The sequence below is a fragment of the Rhinoderma darwinii genome, chromosome 3, assembly GCF_050947455.1.
Source record: "Rhinoderma darwinii isolate aRhiDar2 chromosome 3, aRhiDar2.hap1, whole genome shotgun sequence".
NCBI classification, from domain to species: domain Eukaryota; kingdom Metazoa; phylum Chordata; class Amphibia; order Anura; family Rhinodermatidae; genus Rhinoderma; species Rhinoderma darwinii.
The window spans coordinates 302,745,164-302,765,060 of NC_134689.1; the positions used below are offsets into that span (position 1 = coordinate 302,745,164).

A 19,897-nucleotide genomic window follows, 5' to 3' on the forward strand; every position below is an offset into this window, starting at 1 on the left:
AAGTAAAAACACGCCCAGTTTGGCATTACGAAAGTCATTAGCATAAATCTAAAATAGGTCATAACTCCGTCAAAATGTATAGTTTTTCTAAATATAAAATACTGCTGTAATCTACATTACAGCGCTGATCAGATTATGTAGAAGATAGGGCATTTATAATGTGGTGACAAAGCCTCTTTAAAGCTTCAGATCACTTCACTTATAAAATCATTCACAATGTAGGAAGACAGCCAACCACTAAGAAGCACATGCCTGGCTGGCAGTCAAGGAACCCCACAGGAGAAGCTTGTATTTTGAATACATGCCCCCCCCCCCCCCCCATCAATTAGCATCCCACATCTTAGATGTTAAAATAAGGCATTTAGTTATTGCAAGAGACGATTGGTGACCAGGTCCCATTTGGTCAAGGAATTTCATTTTATAATAGAGGTGTTACCTTTCATCTTAATCCTGCCTGTGATGAGATGACTGCTGTAAAGTTCTCTACAATTTATTTAGTTTTTTTTTGTTTTTTTTTTAAAACCGTGACATGGAAATTAAAAAAATTCTGAAGAGATACATTTAACATCGTTTTAAACAAATAGGTTATCTTTTTACAATAAATTCCCTCTAAACAGAAATAAAAACAGCAGACTTGATATCTCCTTTCCATGCATTCTTTATTCCAACACAATTGTAGTAAAGTCCTCGAGCAACAAGAAACAAATCAGAGAATATTCTGTTAACAAAACTATTTCTTAGACTCACAGTATATTTTTCAGGTCTATAATCCCTTTAATGCCAGAGATCAAGGAAAAGGGACGTTCACCTGTTTATCCACAGGGATAAAGAACCGAGCCGAGTCTGCGTCTCTCCAGCAAGGGGACATATTCAGACCCAAACATGTAGTGTTACACTTTAAGAGTATAGCTTGTGCCTTTCCAGTGTCAAAAAGGGAAAAAAAAAATACTACAAACTAAAAGTAAACTTGTTGTATTATTTCGATTTCCGCTTATTAATCCTTATAAAAATCACTTAATAGAAAAAGAAAACAAATCCAGGGCTAAAAAAAACGAAAAGCCTTGAAGTTGTTTAAAAAACGGGCACGTAATTTCTCAGTGTATAAGGACAAGAAATAAACAGATCGCCAAGACTAGTGTTGAAAAGGAACAACAGAACCTATATGGAATGTATTCATGAATATGGGAACAGAAACATAAGACAATTACAGTTTTCTACTAATAAATGTTCACATTAAAAATTTTACATCACATTTTGATTAAGCGAACGTCCCGTGAGCAGGGGGGGGAGGGGTAAGAATTTGTCGAGATAGTATTAAATAATGATCAATGAACTCTATCCGTTTACTCGTCATACATGTTAAATGGAAATAATTTACCATGGATAAATACTTGAATTAATCAACGTCCTACCGGGAATTACAGATCTGGAAGGAAATGCCCCATCACAATACCACATTATATGATTTACCAAACAAGCAAAACTCCTCTTGATTCAGTTAAAAAAAAGATCCTCCATTGAAGTAGAATATATGTATTATCAGGTAAAATTCTGCATCAGATCGAAAAAGAAAACCAGTTGCCCCAGAGCTGTTTTAATGGGATTAACCGGCAACATAACGATGTCCTCCAAAATATTGTCATGTAAACAAGTTCTATAAACTGTGCTCTAGAAAATGAGGTTCCAGATCCTTTTTTGTGGAGTCCTCTAAAAGGCTGAGATCTAGTTACAGTAGCCGACAGCATATGAAGAAAAAAAAAAAAAAAGACTGGTGCCACTGGATGCTTGATCTGAGTAATCCAGCCCCAGTGTGGGCATGTTTGGGCATTGGTACGATTGCCCAGCACCATAGTGGACATGTCTATACAGACTCGTTGCTTCTGCCGTTCACAGTAACTGAGGTAAGACCGGAGGAAGCTCTCAGGAGTTGGGTAACTCATGCGATATGAACTGCTTTAGTCTTTCTAGATACTGCGCATACAGCTCTATGTCATTGTGCCCTGCGCCTTCCACCCAGAGAGGCTCAACAGCCCGTGGGCATCGCTCGTACATTGCCAGGCCATGGGAGAAATCAATCACTTCATCTTCTGTTCCATGGATTATTAGTACTGGAGACGTAACCTTGGAAATTTTATCAATGCTGCAAAGAACAAACAAAATAATTATTAAGAGAAAACGTATACACAAGCTTACATTTAAAAGAGGTCGGAACTGAAAGGGGTTGTCAAGGCAGACATTGATGGCATATTGCTAGTGGGGTCCGAAAACCCATACATCAGAATCACAGAAATTGTGTCAGAAAGGATAAAATGTAACCTTTAATTTGATCATTTATAATAGAAAAATTTAAATTAAAAAAATAAATAAAATCGATCACATAGACAAAACAAAGCTCCCTCAAGACGAGGGTGTACAGCAAAAAAAAACAAGCTGTTTCTCTCTATATTTTCTAAAGTAAGTGAATATAAAAAACATTCTAACTGATTCCGCTGTTCAGTGTCCAAATAGATCAACTGCAGGGTCCAAAGCTTGGTAATGCAGACACAGCTCTTCTCACTCTCCCTGCACAATGCCTTACTCTAATCATTGAGGCAATTCACAGCGCTACCGCTCCTTCATGGTAGCCCCAATATACACGGTACATAGATGACATTTTTGCTTTATAAATCGGGCCCAAGGAGGCTTTTGTAGAATTTGTGGGTTATCAGAATCAAAACCAAATAGGGTTAATGTTTACCTATGAGATGTAAAGAGAACATTTGCACTTTTGGTATGTCCTGATCACCAGATCCCCTCGAGGGACAATTGAAACATCTGTTTCACAAACCGACATTTACTAACTACCTCTTACACTTGGACAGTAATCATCCTTAAAGGGGTTGTCCAGTACTGAAAAACTGATGACCTGTCCACTGGATAGGTCATCAGTATATCATCGGTGCGAGTCAGACCCCCAGACCCCGCACTGTTAAGCCGCTTCGGATATCTCCGGCCACCAGATGTTATGGCCCATTATGCTATGTACAGAGCCGGAAGCAGCTGGCGCCGTACATAGCATAGCGGCCGTGCTGCCGAACTGCAGCTCTGCTCCCATACACTTAAATAGGAGCCAACTGCTTCTGGCATGTACGTCCGGAGCGGATTAACGGTGCAGCGCCTGGGTGACGGACCCCCACAGATCATGTACCGATTACCTATCCTGTGGATAGGTCTTCAGTTTCCAAGTAGTGGACAACCCCTTTGAGGGGGAAATTCCACGGGACCAATACTTACATATAAAATGTAACTGCTCATTGGAGGAGTATAAAAAAAACAAGTCAAGGATCCACGCACACGATTACAGGATAGGGGATACCCAGACAGAATTTTGAAATCAGCCTATCATGGACAGCTAGAAAATGAGAAGCTATAGGAAGGATGAGGACAGGGTGATGCAGCTAATTGCAACCTTTGGTGGGGCGAGGAGAATCATGGAGAAGCATTGGGAAATACTGTGCACAGACCCCTGATATCTATGGAATAATCGGGAACTCCTCACAGATCACTTTTAGAAAGGGACGCAGCTTAAAGGATAGATCGGCTCAGAGACATTTTGTGGCCCCAGGGACAGGAGACATATGCCTTGATAGGAAGATCACCAGCTGCTTTACATGCAGCACACCGGTCGCTTGAAAACACATACAAACAGGTAAAATCTTTGTAATTACGGTTACCAAGACATCTGTTACAATACCGGATTTCACTACTTGTAGGTGAAGGAGTGTGTGTCTGCGGCCTGGAATGTAATGGGAAAACTATACGGAAACTTCAGAGAATTGCCAAGCACCTGGGCGATATTGCACGGAAATACGGAAACAATTCTCTTGCCACATACATGAGGAACGCCAGAGGTTTGTCCTCAGTGAAATTTATGGAAATTGAGTTGATAAGACCATTGGGAAGACGGGAAAACTAACAAAGATACTCCAAAAAGAAACAATGGATTTTTCGGATGAAGACAGTGGCACCATTGGGCCTAAATGAACAACGGAGCTTCAGCTCTTCACTATAAAAATCCAAGTGTTCCTTCCTCTTAATAATCTCCCATATGTCGTCTTCTTTCTCTTCCCCTATAAAGGGTATCATGTAGGTGCTGTTTATCTTCTCCCTTACCTGGATAGTTAGAATTTGACTAGTACCCATGATTCTCCTCCTTACCTAGGTCTTCCAATACTAGTTCTCGGGTTATCTAGTTCGCTCTTTTCACAGTATTCCCATTCGGATGCCCACTGCCCAGTATTTGGAATCTAACCGCTACTTATTTGAATATGTACATGATGATGGCAGGCTTTGCTCACCTTATCACATGGTCTTAATACCCCAAAGTAAAACGCACGTATAGATTTCGTGAGATGGTGTGGGGGGGGGGGGGGTGACGTTTTGAGTAGTAGAAATATCTTACCTTTTGACATATCACCCTATTGGAATTGTGTCACATTAGCCCATATATAAGCAAATTGCCGGACAGCACAGACAGACATGGGTTTGTGTGTATAAGATGCCTACATGTCGTGATGGACAGAGGCAGCACTTCCAAAAAGTATCAGCAATTTACTCACCCAAATGGGTGAATAAATTGCTGATACTTTTTGAAAGTGCTGCCTCTGTCCATTTTTTGTCTGCCTGATATTGAGGACCGTGGACCAGGTCCGATTGAGGCGTGCACCCAGTTGCAGTCCAGTGCTGTGGAATCTATTTGTTTTGTGGTACATGTCGGGATGCGCCTGCACACATGCTGAATTCTCTGGGAAAATTACCTGAGTGACGAGATATTCCTCCTTATTTATTGCAGACACCTGGATCTAGGTATGGAGATGCAATAGAGGGGGGCCATACAAGCCGGGATAATTGCCCTTCTCTCTACAGCCAGGCTATTGAGCCTTTAGTTGTATCGTTGAGGACTGAGTACATTAAGCCCATACTGGTAGCCCCTGTGCACCCCCTCAACAACTAGGGTTAGGCATTGTGCCAGTGTGGACTAGGGAGAGAGAGGAGCTCCTGCCTGCATTGCCGATGTTTGTACCCAGCAGTTGCTATTGTTCAGATACTGAACAGCGGAATCGGTAAGAACGTCCATGTTTTTATGTTGTTCACTACCTTGGAAAATACAATATACAGTATACACTGCTTAGTTATTGAGGGAGCTTTTTGTTTGTCTATGTCATGTATTCGATTTTTAGAAATGATCTAATTAAAATGTTAAATTTGACACCATCTGTGATTGAGATTCCACTACAGTTGATATCTGGCACTCTGCCGCAGACAGATCGGATCGCTGTGATTTGTATGTGGAAAACCCATACATACCTAAAATTTCTCACAACTAATTAGGGTTTTCTAGAATTGTAAAATCTAAGCAATCCCCTGTAAGCCAAAAAGCTTAGACTCCAGGCTTATACACTTTCCCTAGACTGGATACACATGTATCCACCTCTCACCTATGAGAAGTATTAAGTCTGTACTGCTTTTCAGCCTCTGTATGTAAACAAGAATGCTTCCATTCACTGACTGCAAACATTTTAAAAATAGTGAATCATTGAAACAATGTATATTCGATAGTTGCCGAACTTTTCATAATACAATGATTATTTAAAACAGAAAACGTGACTGATTAAAATGACTGAATGCGAGATACTGAATGTTTCATAACCCAGGGTCACATTTACCTCTGCTCCGGTTACTTGGGTACTGACATTTCTGCCGCTGGTTTTTCATTTGCTCCAGTTAAACAACATTTGCATTTTGCGAATACTGGAATTATTCCCTTGGCCAACTACTCTTCCGACTAGAGGGGAAGCCAATATTTAAACAGCACAGTCTGCGGACAGTTCCTCCACAGCTGAAACATTTTTCCTTGAAATGTCAGATTTTCAGAAATTACAGGTTTTTTTCAGCAGTCTATTATCTTAAGTATTATATTTATGATGCCAAGATGATATGACCAATTCAGAGTGCTTGGTATTCTAATACCGAACAGACATTGCACAAGAAGAGGAGTTGGCAGGGGAACCAACACAATATAAGGGAGAATTTTATTTTCCATAAGATGGAGAGCTCTAGATAAACTGATAAACTTGACTTACGTGTTTTTGCTAAAACAAAGGATTTGTTTCATCAAGAAAATATTTATATCACCTGTTTACTGCGAATACTTTAAGGGGTTTTCCAGGACTTTGATATTGATGGCCAATCCTTAGGATAGATCATCATTAGGTTGGTAAGGGTCTAACTGGGACACAGCTGCAGTACCAGGCACAGCCACTACTGAATGTACGGCGCTGCGCCTGTTAAAGGGGTTTTCCCATCAGAGACATTTATGACATATCCACAGGATATCAGAAAAAAGGAGATTTTTGAAGCAGCACTAGTCCCGAGTATGGTGCGGTGCACGCTGTCAAGCCAGGCAAACCAACTCCAGCACGATGTATATCCAAAGAAGTAGTAGGACAACAGCACACGTCTTCAAATCATCAAAGTGGTTTTATTGTCAAGACATCCACAAACGACAAGCAACGTTTCGACCCATAGTGAGTGAAGGCTTGACAAAGACCCTTCACTCACTATGGGTCGAAACGTTGCTTGTCGTTTGTGGATGTCTTGGCAATAAAACCACTTTGATGATTTGAAGACGTGTGCTGTTGTCCTACTACTTCTTTGGATATCCACAGGATATGTCATAAAGGTCAGATAGATGCGGGTCCCACCTCTGGCACCCGCACCTGTCTCTAGAACGGGGTCCCCTAAACCCCGTTCTACTGCTCTGTGTTGCACAATGAACGTCGTAAAAGTAAAACCCCAAAAAAACAGAGGAAAATTTACGGCTCTTGAAAGGCAAGGAAGAAAAAACAAAAAAGTGAATAAAAAGAAAAATGGCTGCGACGGGAAGGGGTTGAAAGTACTGTGTGTAAGCAATTTGTCTTACCTGGGGAAAGCGTCAAAACAGTAAGTCTTCCTTGTGTCCGGAAAAGCAACCCGCAGCCCCGACATGAGGGGGGAATGTAGAATGACCGCTGCACATTCATAACGTGACGCCAGGTCTACCGTAGGGACAGTGCCAATGCTTTGACCATAGAGGATAATGTTCTCAGGGCTGACTGCATATCTGTAGAAGAAAAGGAAGCTCATTTAGGCACAACAGATACATTTCTATTTTTAAGATGGCAAAATTCTGCCATAAAAAGCTATTTCATAGCAACCAGCAGGCCTAAATCAGAAAACTTAGTTTTCGATATTCTTGACATGGAATTTTCTATTTTTCACATAAAAATATATTATTTTCAAGCAGGCAAAAGCAAAACAAGAATATACATGACGAATTATGGCACAGGGAATAACGAACAGATGCATACCACGCCATAGAGTTAGGCAGACACTGCTATAATATGCTCTACGAGTCTTCGCTCCAGACAGTAAATGGCAGAAGTCATCTGTCTAGTCAGCAAATATCATAATTGGGATAAAGGAATGTCACAGCCGGGGCAGAGCTTCACAGTGGGTAGTCGTGAACCCCACTAATGAGTGAGTGGTCAGGCAGGCAGGAAAGAGAATAGGGCCATGTCTGCAGGTGTTCACCACATGACACTCGGGGCAAAGAAAAATCCTCTTGGACAATTTCAGCACCTTTTTCACACTTCATACTGGGGAGAAGACGTTTGATCAGCTCTGGGTTTCCTAAACGGATTAGTTTAAAACCTGTTTTGCTCCAATGGCTTCCCTTTCCATCTACAAAACACCATGTCCAGTGCAATGTATTCAATGCATTTGATGAAGTGTCTTCCGGTGAATAACATTCTGTCCATGGTCAGGTGACGGACACACAGGTGCTGGGATCGTTAGAAGACACAGCTCTGATACACATACTGTAACTAACGAGCCGTGCACCTGTGTGTCCATCACGTGATCATTGACCGCATTTTATCCACCGGAAGTAAACAATGAATGTTCTGAATGAACAACAAGCAGAGATCTTGAAAAAAAACAAAAACTTATAATTATACAAAAAAAAAAACAACATTAATTTGCTAAAATGAGACACTCTTTATTAGCAGGTCTTTTTGCAGCAACAAACAGTAGTTATTGTTACTACAGCAACAAATTGGGACCTGCAGATACAGTATTTTGTTGGCCATCATGAATAACAAAAAACCCATCAGTGCTTTTTTTAAGCTGGTTTAAAAATTAAAATAGTTACTTGACTGGTTGCTATGGGCAACATTGCTACAAAAGATTTAACCTGGTATAATTAAAGACACAACAGTCCACATAGTAAACTACAAATTTTGGATTCATTTTGCACTGTAATTGGTCATGTGAGAAGGTTACAAAAAAAATACAACTGGGTGTTGTGCAGAGAAGTGTAGGACGCTGACCAATCAGAATCAGTATCTTTGCCGAGTAATAATACGGTAGGTTTTTTTTTGTGAGAGAATTCGAGTTTAATGTAGGCAATGACAATCACTTGGTATATCATTATAGTAGTAATTACGCAAAACACTGGAAGTGGAGTCTGACCAACGTTACCCGAATTCTGGTGGCCAAAAAAAAAATAAATAATGATTTGTTGGACAATGGTAGCATGCAGCTGGGCACTACACACAGTAACACGCTGCCCAACAAGATGTAGATTTCTATAGAAACAAATAAAGTGTTTAGAAACATGGCGGACTGCCAAAATATGAAACATTGTGTAAAACGATGGTGTATAGAATTGATCTTGGGCGCAGCTTTTCTTCATTCTCAGCGATGCATAGTACACACATTTCTCACACTTTAGGCTACAGCCAAGCACCAAAACCTTATTGTGCGACTGTCAAACTACAGCGAATGCTCAGTACAGGGCACCAAACCAACATGGTTCCCCTTTATACATTGAATAGGGTGTGAACTCACTAAAGGTAATGGCAGGGGCATTTATCTTTATCATACGAGCAGAGAAAACCCTTTCAACTACACGGTAAGACCTTCTGAACCACATAGGGTTGGGGCCGCTGCTACAGTCACAGTGAAGATTGGCGAGCACAAAAAACTTGGAAGGTGGAAGAAGTGGCTTTTTGTGACACACTGTGATAACGGATGAGGCAATCTTCTGTAAATGAGGCTGAATTAGCTACAGATTTTGTGTTCCGCAGATTGGAGACGACGTCATGTTTGGACTCGCATATTTGACTCTCCAAGTAGGATGATCCACATTTTTACATAAGTTGAAGGAAAGCTGAAAAGCCACAGGTCCAGGAAATGTTTTTCAGTTATCATTTAATGTTCCTCTGTATCTCATTAGAGAAGCAATAAAGCGCAATGTGTACGTGGCTTTACCAGAGACATGCACAATGCATGGGGGAGAATAGACACGTAGGAATGAGAATACAGAATGGTTTCCTCACACACAGATCAAAAGCTTCTGACCAGGATTTACACAGCGGACATGTCATTATAATCCTGAAGAGATTGAGATTTTATTTCACATGTATTCAGTCAGTCTAAATATTTGCTGGTAGTTTATAGGCAATAAAAACTAAACATACAGGGATTTCCTCTTCCTGACTATATTTAACGGACAACCTGCAGGGCCTTCCAATTGGATTATTGTAATCTACCTAGAAGACATAAAGGAGCGATTCTGTGTTTTATATTGGGAAGTTGGTGAAACAGAGTAGCTTCACTGAAGGTGAACTTATGCTTTACATTCTTTAAAATCGTATAAAATGATGATAGCCTAGGGTTGTGGCCACCCGCTAAAATAATTACTGCGCATAATTATACTTGAAGGAACACGCAAGTGAAAACGGATACACTTATTCCTACTGCAGAGCCTTAGGGGGTGGAGCAAGACACAGTGACTCAAACACCATGCTGAATTCCTGTGTCATGCTCCGCCCCCTTATGCCTTGCACTAGGAATAACACTGTATAAGTTTTGCTTGGTGTGTTCCTATTAACAAAAAAATAGGCACCAAAAGAAGGCCATGCTTAAGAACTACAGTTGGGATCTCATAGTCAGAAAACTAAATGTCCCTGCAGTTGTAGATCATGCTTTTAAATGTACAGCAAACCATTAGATTCTGTTGAGGTAAAACCTTGAATGGCGTGAAAACCATGATGGGAACCACCCATACCAGAGATAGCAGGGCCAATGTCAGTCTGCATTGGCCTCAAGCATAATAGGTGGACTTGATACCTTTTCATAAATTGGGAGTGATCAGTTGTCTGCTGACTCCCAACTGGATAAATAACGGCTAAGTAGAAAGCGATAACAGAGGATTGATAACAGTGCTGGTTGAGCTAACCAACGTGCCTCTAGGGAATGGAAAATAGACAAATGACCTCACTTCAGACATTCCTAAATCAACTACTAACTAAAAGAAAAACCACCAAACTAAACATCGCCAACAGGGAGAACAGGAATTAAACACAAACAGCCAATAAATCAGACATTAAATCCAGAAACACTAAGTTATATTGGCCCTATGTTCACGCTGCAATGTGCGCATACTAAGCAGTCTCTAGGAAGGTTTTTTGAGTTTACCAAAACCGTAAGCCACAAGTTGTCATCCAATAATTCAAACACTTTTCTTGCATGATGTATATCTGCATCCAGTGTTTTCCCATCTGGGGATGTAAAGGCTGACCAAGATGCGTGTATGTTCTAATCAGAAGTGGCAATGACCAGCACGATTTTGCCCAATTACCGGAGTAACCAAACGGCATGGCAACAAGTAAACATCGGGTGCTCTGCATGGTTTTTCATTGTCTAGTACAGCTACCTGGAGGTCGGAGTTCCTGGGTTTAAACCTGACCAAGGTAACATGTGCATAGTTTGTATGTTATTCTTGTTTTTGCCTACCACATGATAAAATATGGATCTCACTTACATTCCAAGACATGCTTTATTTAGCCGTCTTTCTACGGAAATTAGCCATAAATTGTGCGTGTGCGCAAAAGATATTCAAAATTGGATTACAAACCCCACTGGGTACAAACACTAAAGGGTGTTCTCCCTCAATTAACATTTATCATTCCACAAGATAGGTGATAAATGTATGATCGTTGGGGGCCCAACTGCTGGGATGGCCACCGATCTTTAGAACAGGGGTCCCCGAGCCCGTTCCTCCTTATTAAGTGGTCACAGTGAGGAGAATTTTGAATGGAGCGGCAGTCCTGCATGTGTGCTGCCATTACAGTCAATAGGACCAACAGAGACCATCAAGGACAGGTCTTGGCTGTTTCCATCATTCAAATTCTGCAACAAATGCCATTGTTTGCACAACATTGCTGCTATTAGGCTGCGTATTCGACAACAAATTCTGCAGGTAAAAAAAATAAAATAAAAAATACCCCACACTTATAAGGCAAGGCATCCCTGATCTTCTGGCTGCTCTGTGTCCAGCCTGCTCCCCGTGATGACGTTTCATCATGTGACCCCTGCAGCCACTCAGGGTTAAAGGGGGTCACGTGATAAAACGTCAAAGGAAGGCGCTGGAAGCGGATGAGCAGGGATACGTTGTTACGGCAATGCTAGGATAAGAGAGTAAAGGCAATTTTTTGCAGCGGTAAATCAGGTGGTATATATACGCACCAAATTAAAGCATTTGGTGTGAATATCCGATCGGATTTCGCTGCATGTTTTGGGTCCATCGAGGTGTCTGCTGTTTTGACGGGAAAATATCGCTGCATAGAGCCTCAGACGCGGATGTGAACATAGCCTTAAAGTCTAATTCTAGTTACAAAACGCATGCTGTTTCCAGTAGAGGTTTAAATATTCTGGTGGGCAACTGACCCAGCAGAGTGGGCAGTCCTGTAGCTAACGGAACCATACGAAACGAGAAGGTTCTCCTGTAAAGCTCCTATAAATTTTAATTCAAGTCTGAACGAGAGGCCTCTGACTTTAAACTGGAGGGAAAAATAATTACAATCAGCCTACATAAAGCTCTTACCACACCGATTAAATACTTTGTCCAACCATCTGTCGTCTTCTTTCCATCAAAAGCTCAACACCTGTAATGTATGGTGAGAATAAAGTCTTAGGCCACATGCACATGACCATAGTGGTTTGCACGTCCGTGATTTTCGGCTCGGACGGCCGCGGAGTGTCACCCGCGTGCCGTGCACATGGCCGCGTGCATTCATTTCTATGAGCCTGGACCACAAAACACTCTCGTAATAAAGACATGTCCTATCTTTTTGCGGTCCAGGCTCCTGGGCAACGCACGGACCGTGGAAACTACGGTCGTGTGCATGGGCCCATAGAAATGAATGGGTCCGCAAAAACATGTTCGTGTGCATGGGGCCTTATTCTGTAGGCTTGACGTTCTGCCTTCTTTCGTGAGCAGGCACAATACACCTTATATGGAATAGAAGAGAAAAGGGAATGTAAACCGCTTCTCCTTATGTGCCAAAAATAATATATACCAAAGCGTATAACTTCATTTGGATACTCCATGAGCAATTCCGTTACGGCAGGTGTGAATTAGAAGTCTAAACTATGCGGTACTTTTAGGGGGGAAAAAAAATAATTTGTGATGGGATTCAGAATTCCTTGTTTGCTAAATCAATATAACAATTTAACATGCGCACTCTTTTCTGGGACATGCTTCAATAATATATCAGTTGCGCTTTATGATGTAGTTTTATATTAGACTGAAAAAAAAACATGAATTTAAATAATTACCACCTAATGCAGCTCACCCTATACCGCGATATAGCACATAATACAATGCGAGGCAAAGCATATCAGGCTCTCACTTTTTTGTTTAGGGCTTAATAAAAATATAAATATATTTAAAAACTTTTCAGCACATAAAAATAAACACATCAAGATACAAAGTGTGACGGGCGCATTACGGCGAGAGAGTTGCTCTGGCTATACTGTACCTCATGCAACGTGTACAACGGTATTTATCCATCCATCGTCTGAGTGGTAAGAACTGAATTGCAATTTATGTTAAAAGATAGTACGGAGGGAAAGAAAAGAAAGTACATCTGGCCAAACACATTAGATAAAAGTTGGCCGATCCCGATATGTATTGGGGGGGCAGCCCAACTCCATGAGGAAAAATGATGGGGAAAAGATCTAGATGTTGCAGTTGCGTTCTGAAACGAAAATCCAGAAAGTTCTAATAGAATAAACATCCTGGGCACAAAGTATATTCAAACTCTGACATGCCGGAGCTTTACTTTAGTGGATTATGTAGTGAAATCTAAAGAAAAAACAACTAACTGTAAAAGACTCAGAACAATCCAATATATACGATAGAAGATCTGCCACGTTCTAGATTTCTGGCTAATATAAAAGACCCAGCTAGCTAACCACAACCATATGATTACTGTAAATCAGGGGACGCATCACCAAATGCTCAGGATACCCTGAGGGGCCACAGTCCACCCCATGGAAAACAAAAACGGTTTCAAAATACAAGGAAAGGATCAGAGATTTCATCAGCTAAATACAACACCCCCCTCCCCCCCCCCCCCCCAGTTTAGAACTCAACAAATGGTCCAAGTGGTTACAAATCACATGCAGAAAATAGGTCTGTATATTGAGGATTTTCTATGAACATTTGCATTGAATGGATGCAGAATAAGGCATTTCTATATTGCTGGTTGTGGTATTACTTGATGACGTGCCGCTTTCTAAACAAGTCTATTACTAAATAGTACAATTTAGAAGACCTAAACCAGGAAAGAAGCGGAGAGGACCGCAAACAGAGCGTGTTTAGGTTGTAGAATAGGGGATTACATACAACGACTGCATAAAATGAGGCAGAGTGCAGAGGGTTAAAAACGAGTATGACAGTTGAACATGTGTGAACAAAATACACATTCAGTAACCAACCAATACTGAAAAAGATATGAAATATATAACAAAGAATGTCCTTTGGGCACACGTCTGGCTGGTATGTGTCACTATTTTTTTCTGCTGTATTGGAAAGCATATGAAATTATTTACAATACATGGGCATCGTATAAAAAAGAAAAACATAAAAAATACCACTACCTAACAAAACAGATCTGTCACTTTAAGGCCGGGTTCCCACAGGTCGGATACGCTGCGTAAAAGCTGTGCTATGTATCTGAACTGGAACCCCCAGCACATTCTGTCCGAAAAACCGCACCACATTGTAAACGTCAATATATTAACTTTTACGCTCCAATTTTTCCCGCAATGTGGGCATGAGATTTTCTTAATGCTGTGGAATTTCCGCACAGAATTCCGCTGCGGAAACTACTAAGCGTTTTTCGCTACGTGGGAACCTAACCTTAAGGCCGGGATCACACATACAGTTTTGATGCAGTTATTGGCTGAGCCAAAGGTGGAAGTGGATCCAAAGGAAAAAGGTATAAAGAAAAGACTGATGCATCTTTTCACTTGTGTCCACCTCTGTGTTTGGCTCTAAAAACGGATCCAGTTTTTTTTTTTTTTTTCAAAATCTGCATCAAAACTGCGTGTGTTATCCTGGCCTAAGTCTTGGAAGGATGGGTGAAGACCAATATATGAGCGGTGGCTGAATCACGTTACTAACATCTTGACAGATGGGTACAACTCCAGAGAAATTTATCAAAACTAGTGCAATGGAAAAAGTGGAGTAGTTGCCCATAGCAACCAATTAGATTTCACCTTTGTTTTCGGTCCTTAAGAAAATAAAAGCAGCCTTCTAATTGGTTGCTATGGAAAATACTCCACTTTTCCTTGGCACCAGTTCTGATAAATCTCTCTCAATTAGGCCCCATTTACATGGGCCAATTATCAGGCAAACGAGCATTCACAGGGCAACGATCGAACGCTCATTCATTAGCTGATTGTATTGTTTATGCTGCAAGAAATTATCATTGTCGGCATCACATCTCCCGGTGTAAACAGGGAGACGTGATGCCAACATGATAGAAATGTATGGGGACGAACGATCGAAGTAATGAGCGCCGATCAATGGGCTGTTGTTGATCGGCGCTTGTTAACACGGCCCGTGTAAGAGGACATTTACGTTACATGTGACTTTTAGTTGGAGCTACTGTAGAAAAACAAGGGCTTTGTTTAGATGTAGAGATTATTTCTACAATCCACACCAAGAATGTTGTAATGTAGAGATAACGGTTATACGTAAATGATCCCGATGAGTAGATCCGATTATCTGCACCGCATAGAACTCTGGAAGGAGAAGATCTTATCGTCACGATTGCTGTGACCGTAACGTGGACATCAGAGGGGGCTTGTGGAACAGCAGGGCTTTATTTTGCTATGAACAATTTTTCTTGCAACCATCGTAGTAAAATACAGAGCTCAGACCAACGTTCACTAGTAAACGATCAAGAATTCCAGATAATTCATGGAGTTAACATACCTGAACAGGTAGGAAACCAGAATGTCGTTAACATATACCTTTCCATTTTTTATTAAATATCTAAAATGTTATAGAAAAAAAATAATCACTGCTGTAGAACAGCTTTACAACACATCATTTATGAGCAGTAACAATACTTACATAACAGGCGGTAGAAAAGCCATCACTAGGGCGGATGGTAACTGGGTCAGGTCATTAACTTACAGAACAGATATTAGTCCCCAGTGTCTGCTCCCCATATTAACAATGCACACGGCAGCTTCATTAGGTTACAAGATCAAAACACCTAAAGATGACCGGACTGAGAAACTATTTTCTGTATAAATGAGATTTATAGGTCGCATCAATATATGGCTATAAAAAAAAAAAAAAAAAAGCTTACATCTATCTTCATTTTCTGATATTACATTTTAGTGTTAGGCTAAGTTCACACTTGCTTTGTAGAATCTGTTACTTCCATCAGTTTATAGATCAGAATAAGGATAAAAAAAACAATCCGTTAAAAATCCCATTGGAGTGAAAACTACGGATGCAAACGGATTACAATCTGTTTGTATAAGTTTTCCATTGGCACCAATAATAAAAATAACCCATCCGTTAGATATCAGTTTCTTTAACCCCTTAAGGACATGAACAATTTTTTTTATATTTCCCTCTTTGCGTCCCGACGCTCATAACTCTTATTTTTTTTGTACGACGTAGTCGTATGATACTTTGTTTTTTGCGGGACGAGTTGTACTTTATGTAGGTACCATTTTTTGGTACAAATACATTATCGTTTAAGTTCTATAAAATTTTGTTTTGGCGAAAATGCTGAAAAAAAAAGAAGTTCCGCAGCAGTTTTATTATTTTCCTTTTTACACCATACAACGATCATCATAAATAATATGTTATACATTTGTTGTACAGGTTGTTACGGTCGGGGCGATACCAAATATGTCTATATTATTTTATGTTTTGGGAAATGTGTATTTTTTTTACTTTTTATTACATTCATTTAACTTTATTTTTTATTCCATAAAGGGATTTTTTAACTATAACGTACTGGCATAGATCTACAGTATATGCCAGTACATTAGCCTGTGTACAGATTGTACACAGGCAGTTGTTAGGGCATACCTCAGTATGACCTAACAGGAAATATGTTCAGACAGCCCTGGGGTCCTTCAGAAAACCTCATGCCCACTCTGCGGAAAAAAAACCACAGAATCAACATTAATAAATTGACACGTGGTGCGGAATTTAACTCCGCAGCATGTCAATTTATGCGGCGGATTTGTTGATCTTCTGTTGCGCTTTTTCCCCATTGAATTCAATGGGGATGCAAAACCTGCAAGAGAAAGTCAAGTGTTGAAACTTTTGCGGGGCATTCGCAGCGATTATGCCGCAAAAATCTCAACTACAGAAAATAATAAAGATCATACTTACCCAGAACGCCCTCCTCCTTCCAGCAGTCCAGCCTCCTGGGATGACGTTGCATCCCATGTGACTACAGCGGTGGTCACATGGTAAGCAGCATCATCAAGGAGGGCCGTACCGGACTGCAATGGAGGGACGCGTCACCATAACAACGACCTACGTACGTATGAGCGGTTTTTACCGCTGCTTTCTGCACTCGTAAATTCCGTCCGAAAAACGCATGACGTGGTGCGGTTTTCAGATGGAGTGTGCTGCGGGTTCCAGGTCTGATACGCTGCATGGTTTTTACACAGCGTATCCGTCCCGTGGAAACTCAGCCTTAAGGTGCCCAGATACATAGTAGGGCTGTCACGGTACAAGAATTTGGATACCGGGACTTTGTGTAGTATTGCGATTTCAATACTAAAACGATACTTTGCCAACAGTAATATAAAAAAAAAAAAGTTCTTCCATTTTCTGATGTGAGGCGCGAAGTGCAATGATGAATTTAACCTCCACGTGCCTCACATTAATAGTAATTAACCCCATCATGTTTCTCAGTCATAATGGGTTAATAGGAACATGATGGGGTTAATTACTATTAATGTGAGGCACATGGAGGTTAAATTCATCACACCTCGTGCCTCACATTAATAAGTGAAAGAAGTTTATTTTTATTTTTTTTACAGCGTACACATCATAAATGATGCAAAAAATTGTTGTGCAGGTTATTACGGCCGTGCCAATACTGAATATGTGTATGTTTTATGTATTCAGACTTATTTTACTGTTTATTGTAAAAAAGAGGTGTTTTTTTCTAAATTTAATATTACTTTGTTTTTACTTTATTTTTAAACTTTAATGTACTGGCATATATCTATATGACAGTACATTAGCCTGTGTACTGATAGGGCATACTTGGGTAAGTCCTAACAGGAAATATGTTAAGTCAGCCCTGGGGTCCTTCAATAGACCCTGGGCTCGCTGCCCATATATGGTGTCGCCCTCGATCGCGTCACAGGGAAATCCAGGGGCATCCCCCCTTCTCATTTACTCCTAAAAGCTGCTGTCAGCTTTGATCGCAGTATTCAGGGGAATAGCGGCGGAGAGGAGAGGTTTCTCTGATCTCCGCCGTTATAGAGCGGGACTGCGGCTGTGTAATACAGCCATTGCCCCGCTCCTGACATTAAGTGCGCGTGCGGTCAGCATGAGGTGATGCGGCCGGCGCTGCACTAATGACCGCAGGCACTGAAGACAGAACATGGGGGTGTTTTGCACAGTGCCCGCCATGTTCAGTCTTCAGTGCCGCCGCTCATTAGTGCAGCGCTGGCCGCATCGCATCATCCTGACCGCGCACACTTGTCAGGACTCCGGAGAGGTGCAATGGCTGTATTACACAGCCGCAACCCCGCTCTTATACATACATGTTACTATACATAGCTGTGCGGCCACGCAGCTTAGTATCGAAATACATGAAACAACGGTATCGAACCGTTTGGGGATGCACAGTATCGAAGTTTCGATGCATCGTGCATCCCTAATACATAGGACAGATGTGGTTGGCACACCATCATTCAGGTGGAGTTTGAGGAGGGGGAACTACTCTGGCACTGCGCCTCACAGGGTGGCAACAAATGAACTAGCTAAAAATAATCCCCCACTGCCAATTCATTCTATTCTACTTGAAGAGCAGATGACCAAGGACTGGGGAGCCTCAGCACACATTTATGTGTATCAATGGAGAGCGGCATACAAGCCATAGCCAGGCACCTCTGATAGTGGCTCATCTCCGTAGCACATTGAAATCCAAGAATGCCTGTTCCTCATGACAATCTCAAGAAAGCAACGTGTACATACGTCACAATGTATTCCTATATACCGCAAGTCACAAAACCACCATGCTGCAAAAAGGCTACGTGTAGTCTCAGCCCCAGATAGATACAAATCCAGCGGCGCTACTCATTATCCCATGTACACGTATTTAGGAATACCATAAATCAATAGGATAAACCAGCAATGAAATGCAGGGCGCTGTCTTATAGGCGTTGTAGGGAGTGACAGTGAAGTTACACAACTCATTGTCTTACAGCACTTGTACACACTGGAGAAGTCAACAAAATAGATTCCACATTAATAAGTCACAAACCTGTGGGGCACAATGCCTACAAAATATACGTGTTAGAGTCGGACATAAGTCTACATTCACACTTTCCTGTGTTTCTTTTCTCTTGGTTTTCAATGGGAAAAAAAAAATCCTGAACGGCCTAATTCCTGACAGACTCCGCTCACATTGTATTTACATGTGAATGTAGTATTTAATACCCCATTTATACGCTCAGGAAAACATTCATGCAGAATAAGGGAGGTGCCGCGGATTTTAGAGTATGTAGAACATTCAGTATTGCCGCGGATTCCGCGCTGAAAAGCAGCGGTTCAGCTCAATTGAATTAGTTTGTAAATTTCCTTGAAACGCGTAAAACAAGTTGGAAACCATGAGAAGAAGCAGTAATCTTAGGTCAATAAGAACAAATATTAACTCCGCAGATTTACCAGCTTATTTCTTGGTTAGAAAAAGACATAAAAAAAACAAAACTTTCCCCCATAAAAAAAACTAATCATGGCAAAAAAAAGGAAGAGCAATGAATAAGTGTTTACACCAAGTGAATTATTTATAAAACAGAACTTCCGAAGATGAATTTGTGTAACCAAAGACAGTCATTGGCACCCATACCCAGTCCCCCACACACAACCGAGGTGTTGTGGGCAAATTTCATTGTGAAATGTTATTCTTGAGCCAGAGAGCACATACATCCCGGATGAAGTGATCACCAGGCAATGTAGTGACACCCGCCAGTCTATCAGAAGTAAATGGATGACTCAAGTAGTGGTGTCTACGCGACTGACAGAAGCAGTCACATGACCTCAAAAGAGGTTTGATAGGCTGGCTAGAGACAGATGCTTTTTAACAAAACCTAGACAAGAACATGGCACAAACCCAAGCTTTTCACAAGACCATATACTCCAGTAGGAAAATATTTCGTGAGTAAGACTGTCCGCCAGGTCATTAATAGAACGCTTCAGCCAAGGAACAAAAAAAAATGGTATCCGTACGCAATTAATAACCCCAAC

General features: G+C 41.0%; 1 protein-coding gene across 1 annotated transcript in view; it reads right to left on the reverse strand.

The window, feature by feature from the left end:
- Positions 1–642: 642 nt before the first annotated feature.
- Positions 643–19,897, reverse strand: part of ABHD17C (abhydrolase domain containing 17C, depalmitoylase) — a 33,415-nt gene continuing 14,160 nt past the window's right edge. The window contains exons 2-3 of the mRNA XM_075858155.1: positions 6,962–7,141; positions 643–2,140 (exon numbers count right to left, since the gene is read on the reverse strand). Of these exons, the coding sequence (XP_075714270.1) occupies positions 1,921–2,140; positions 6,962–7,141 (400 nt within the window). The 3' untranslated portion in view covers positions 643–1,920. The remainder of the gene's footprint in view (positions 2,141–6,961; positions 7,142–19,897) is intronic.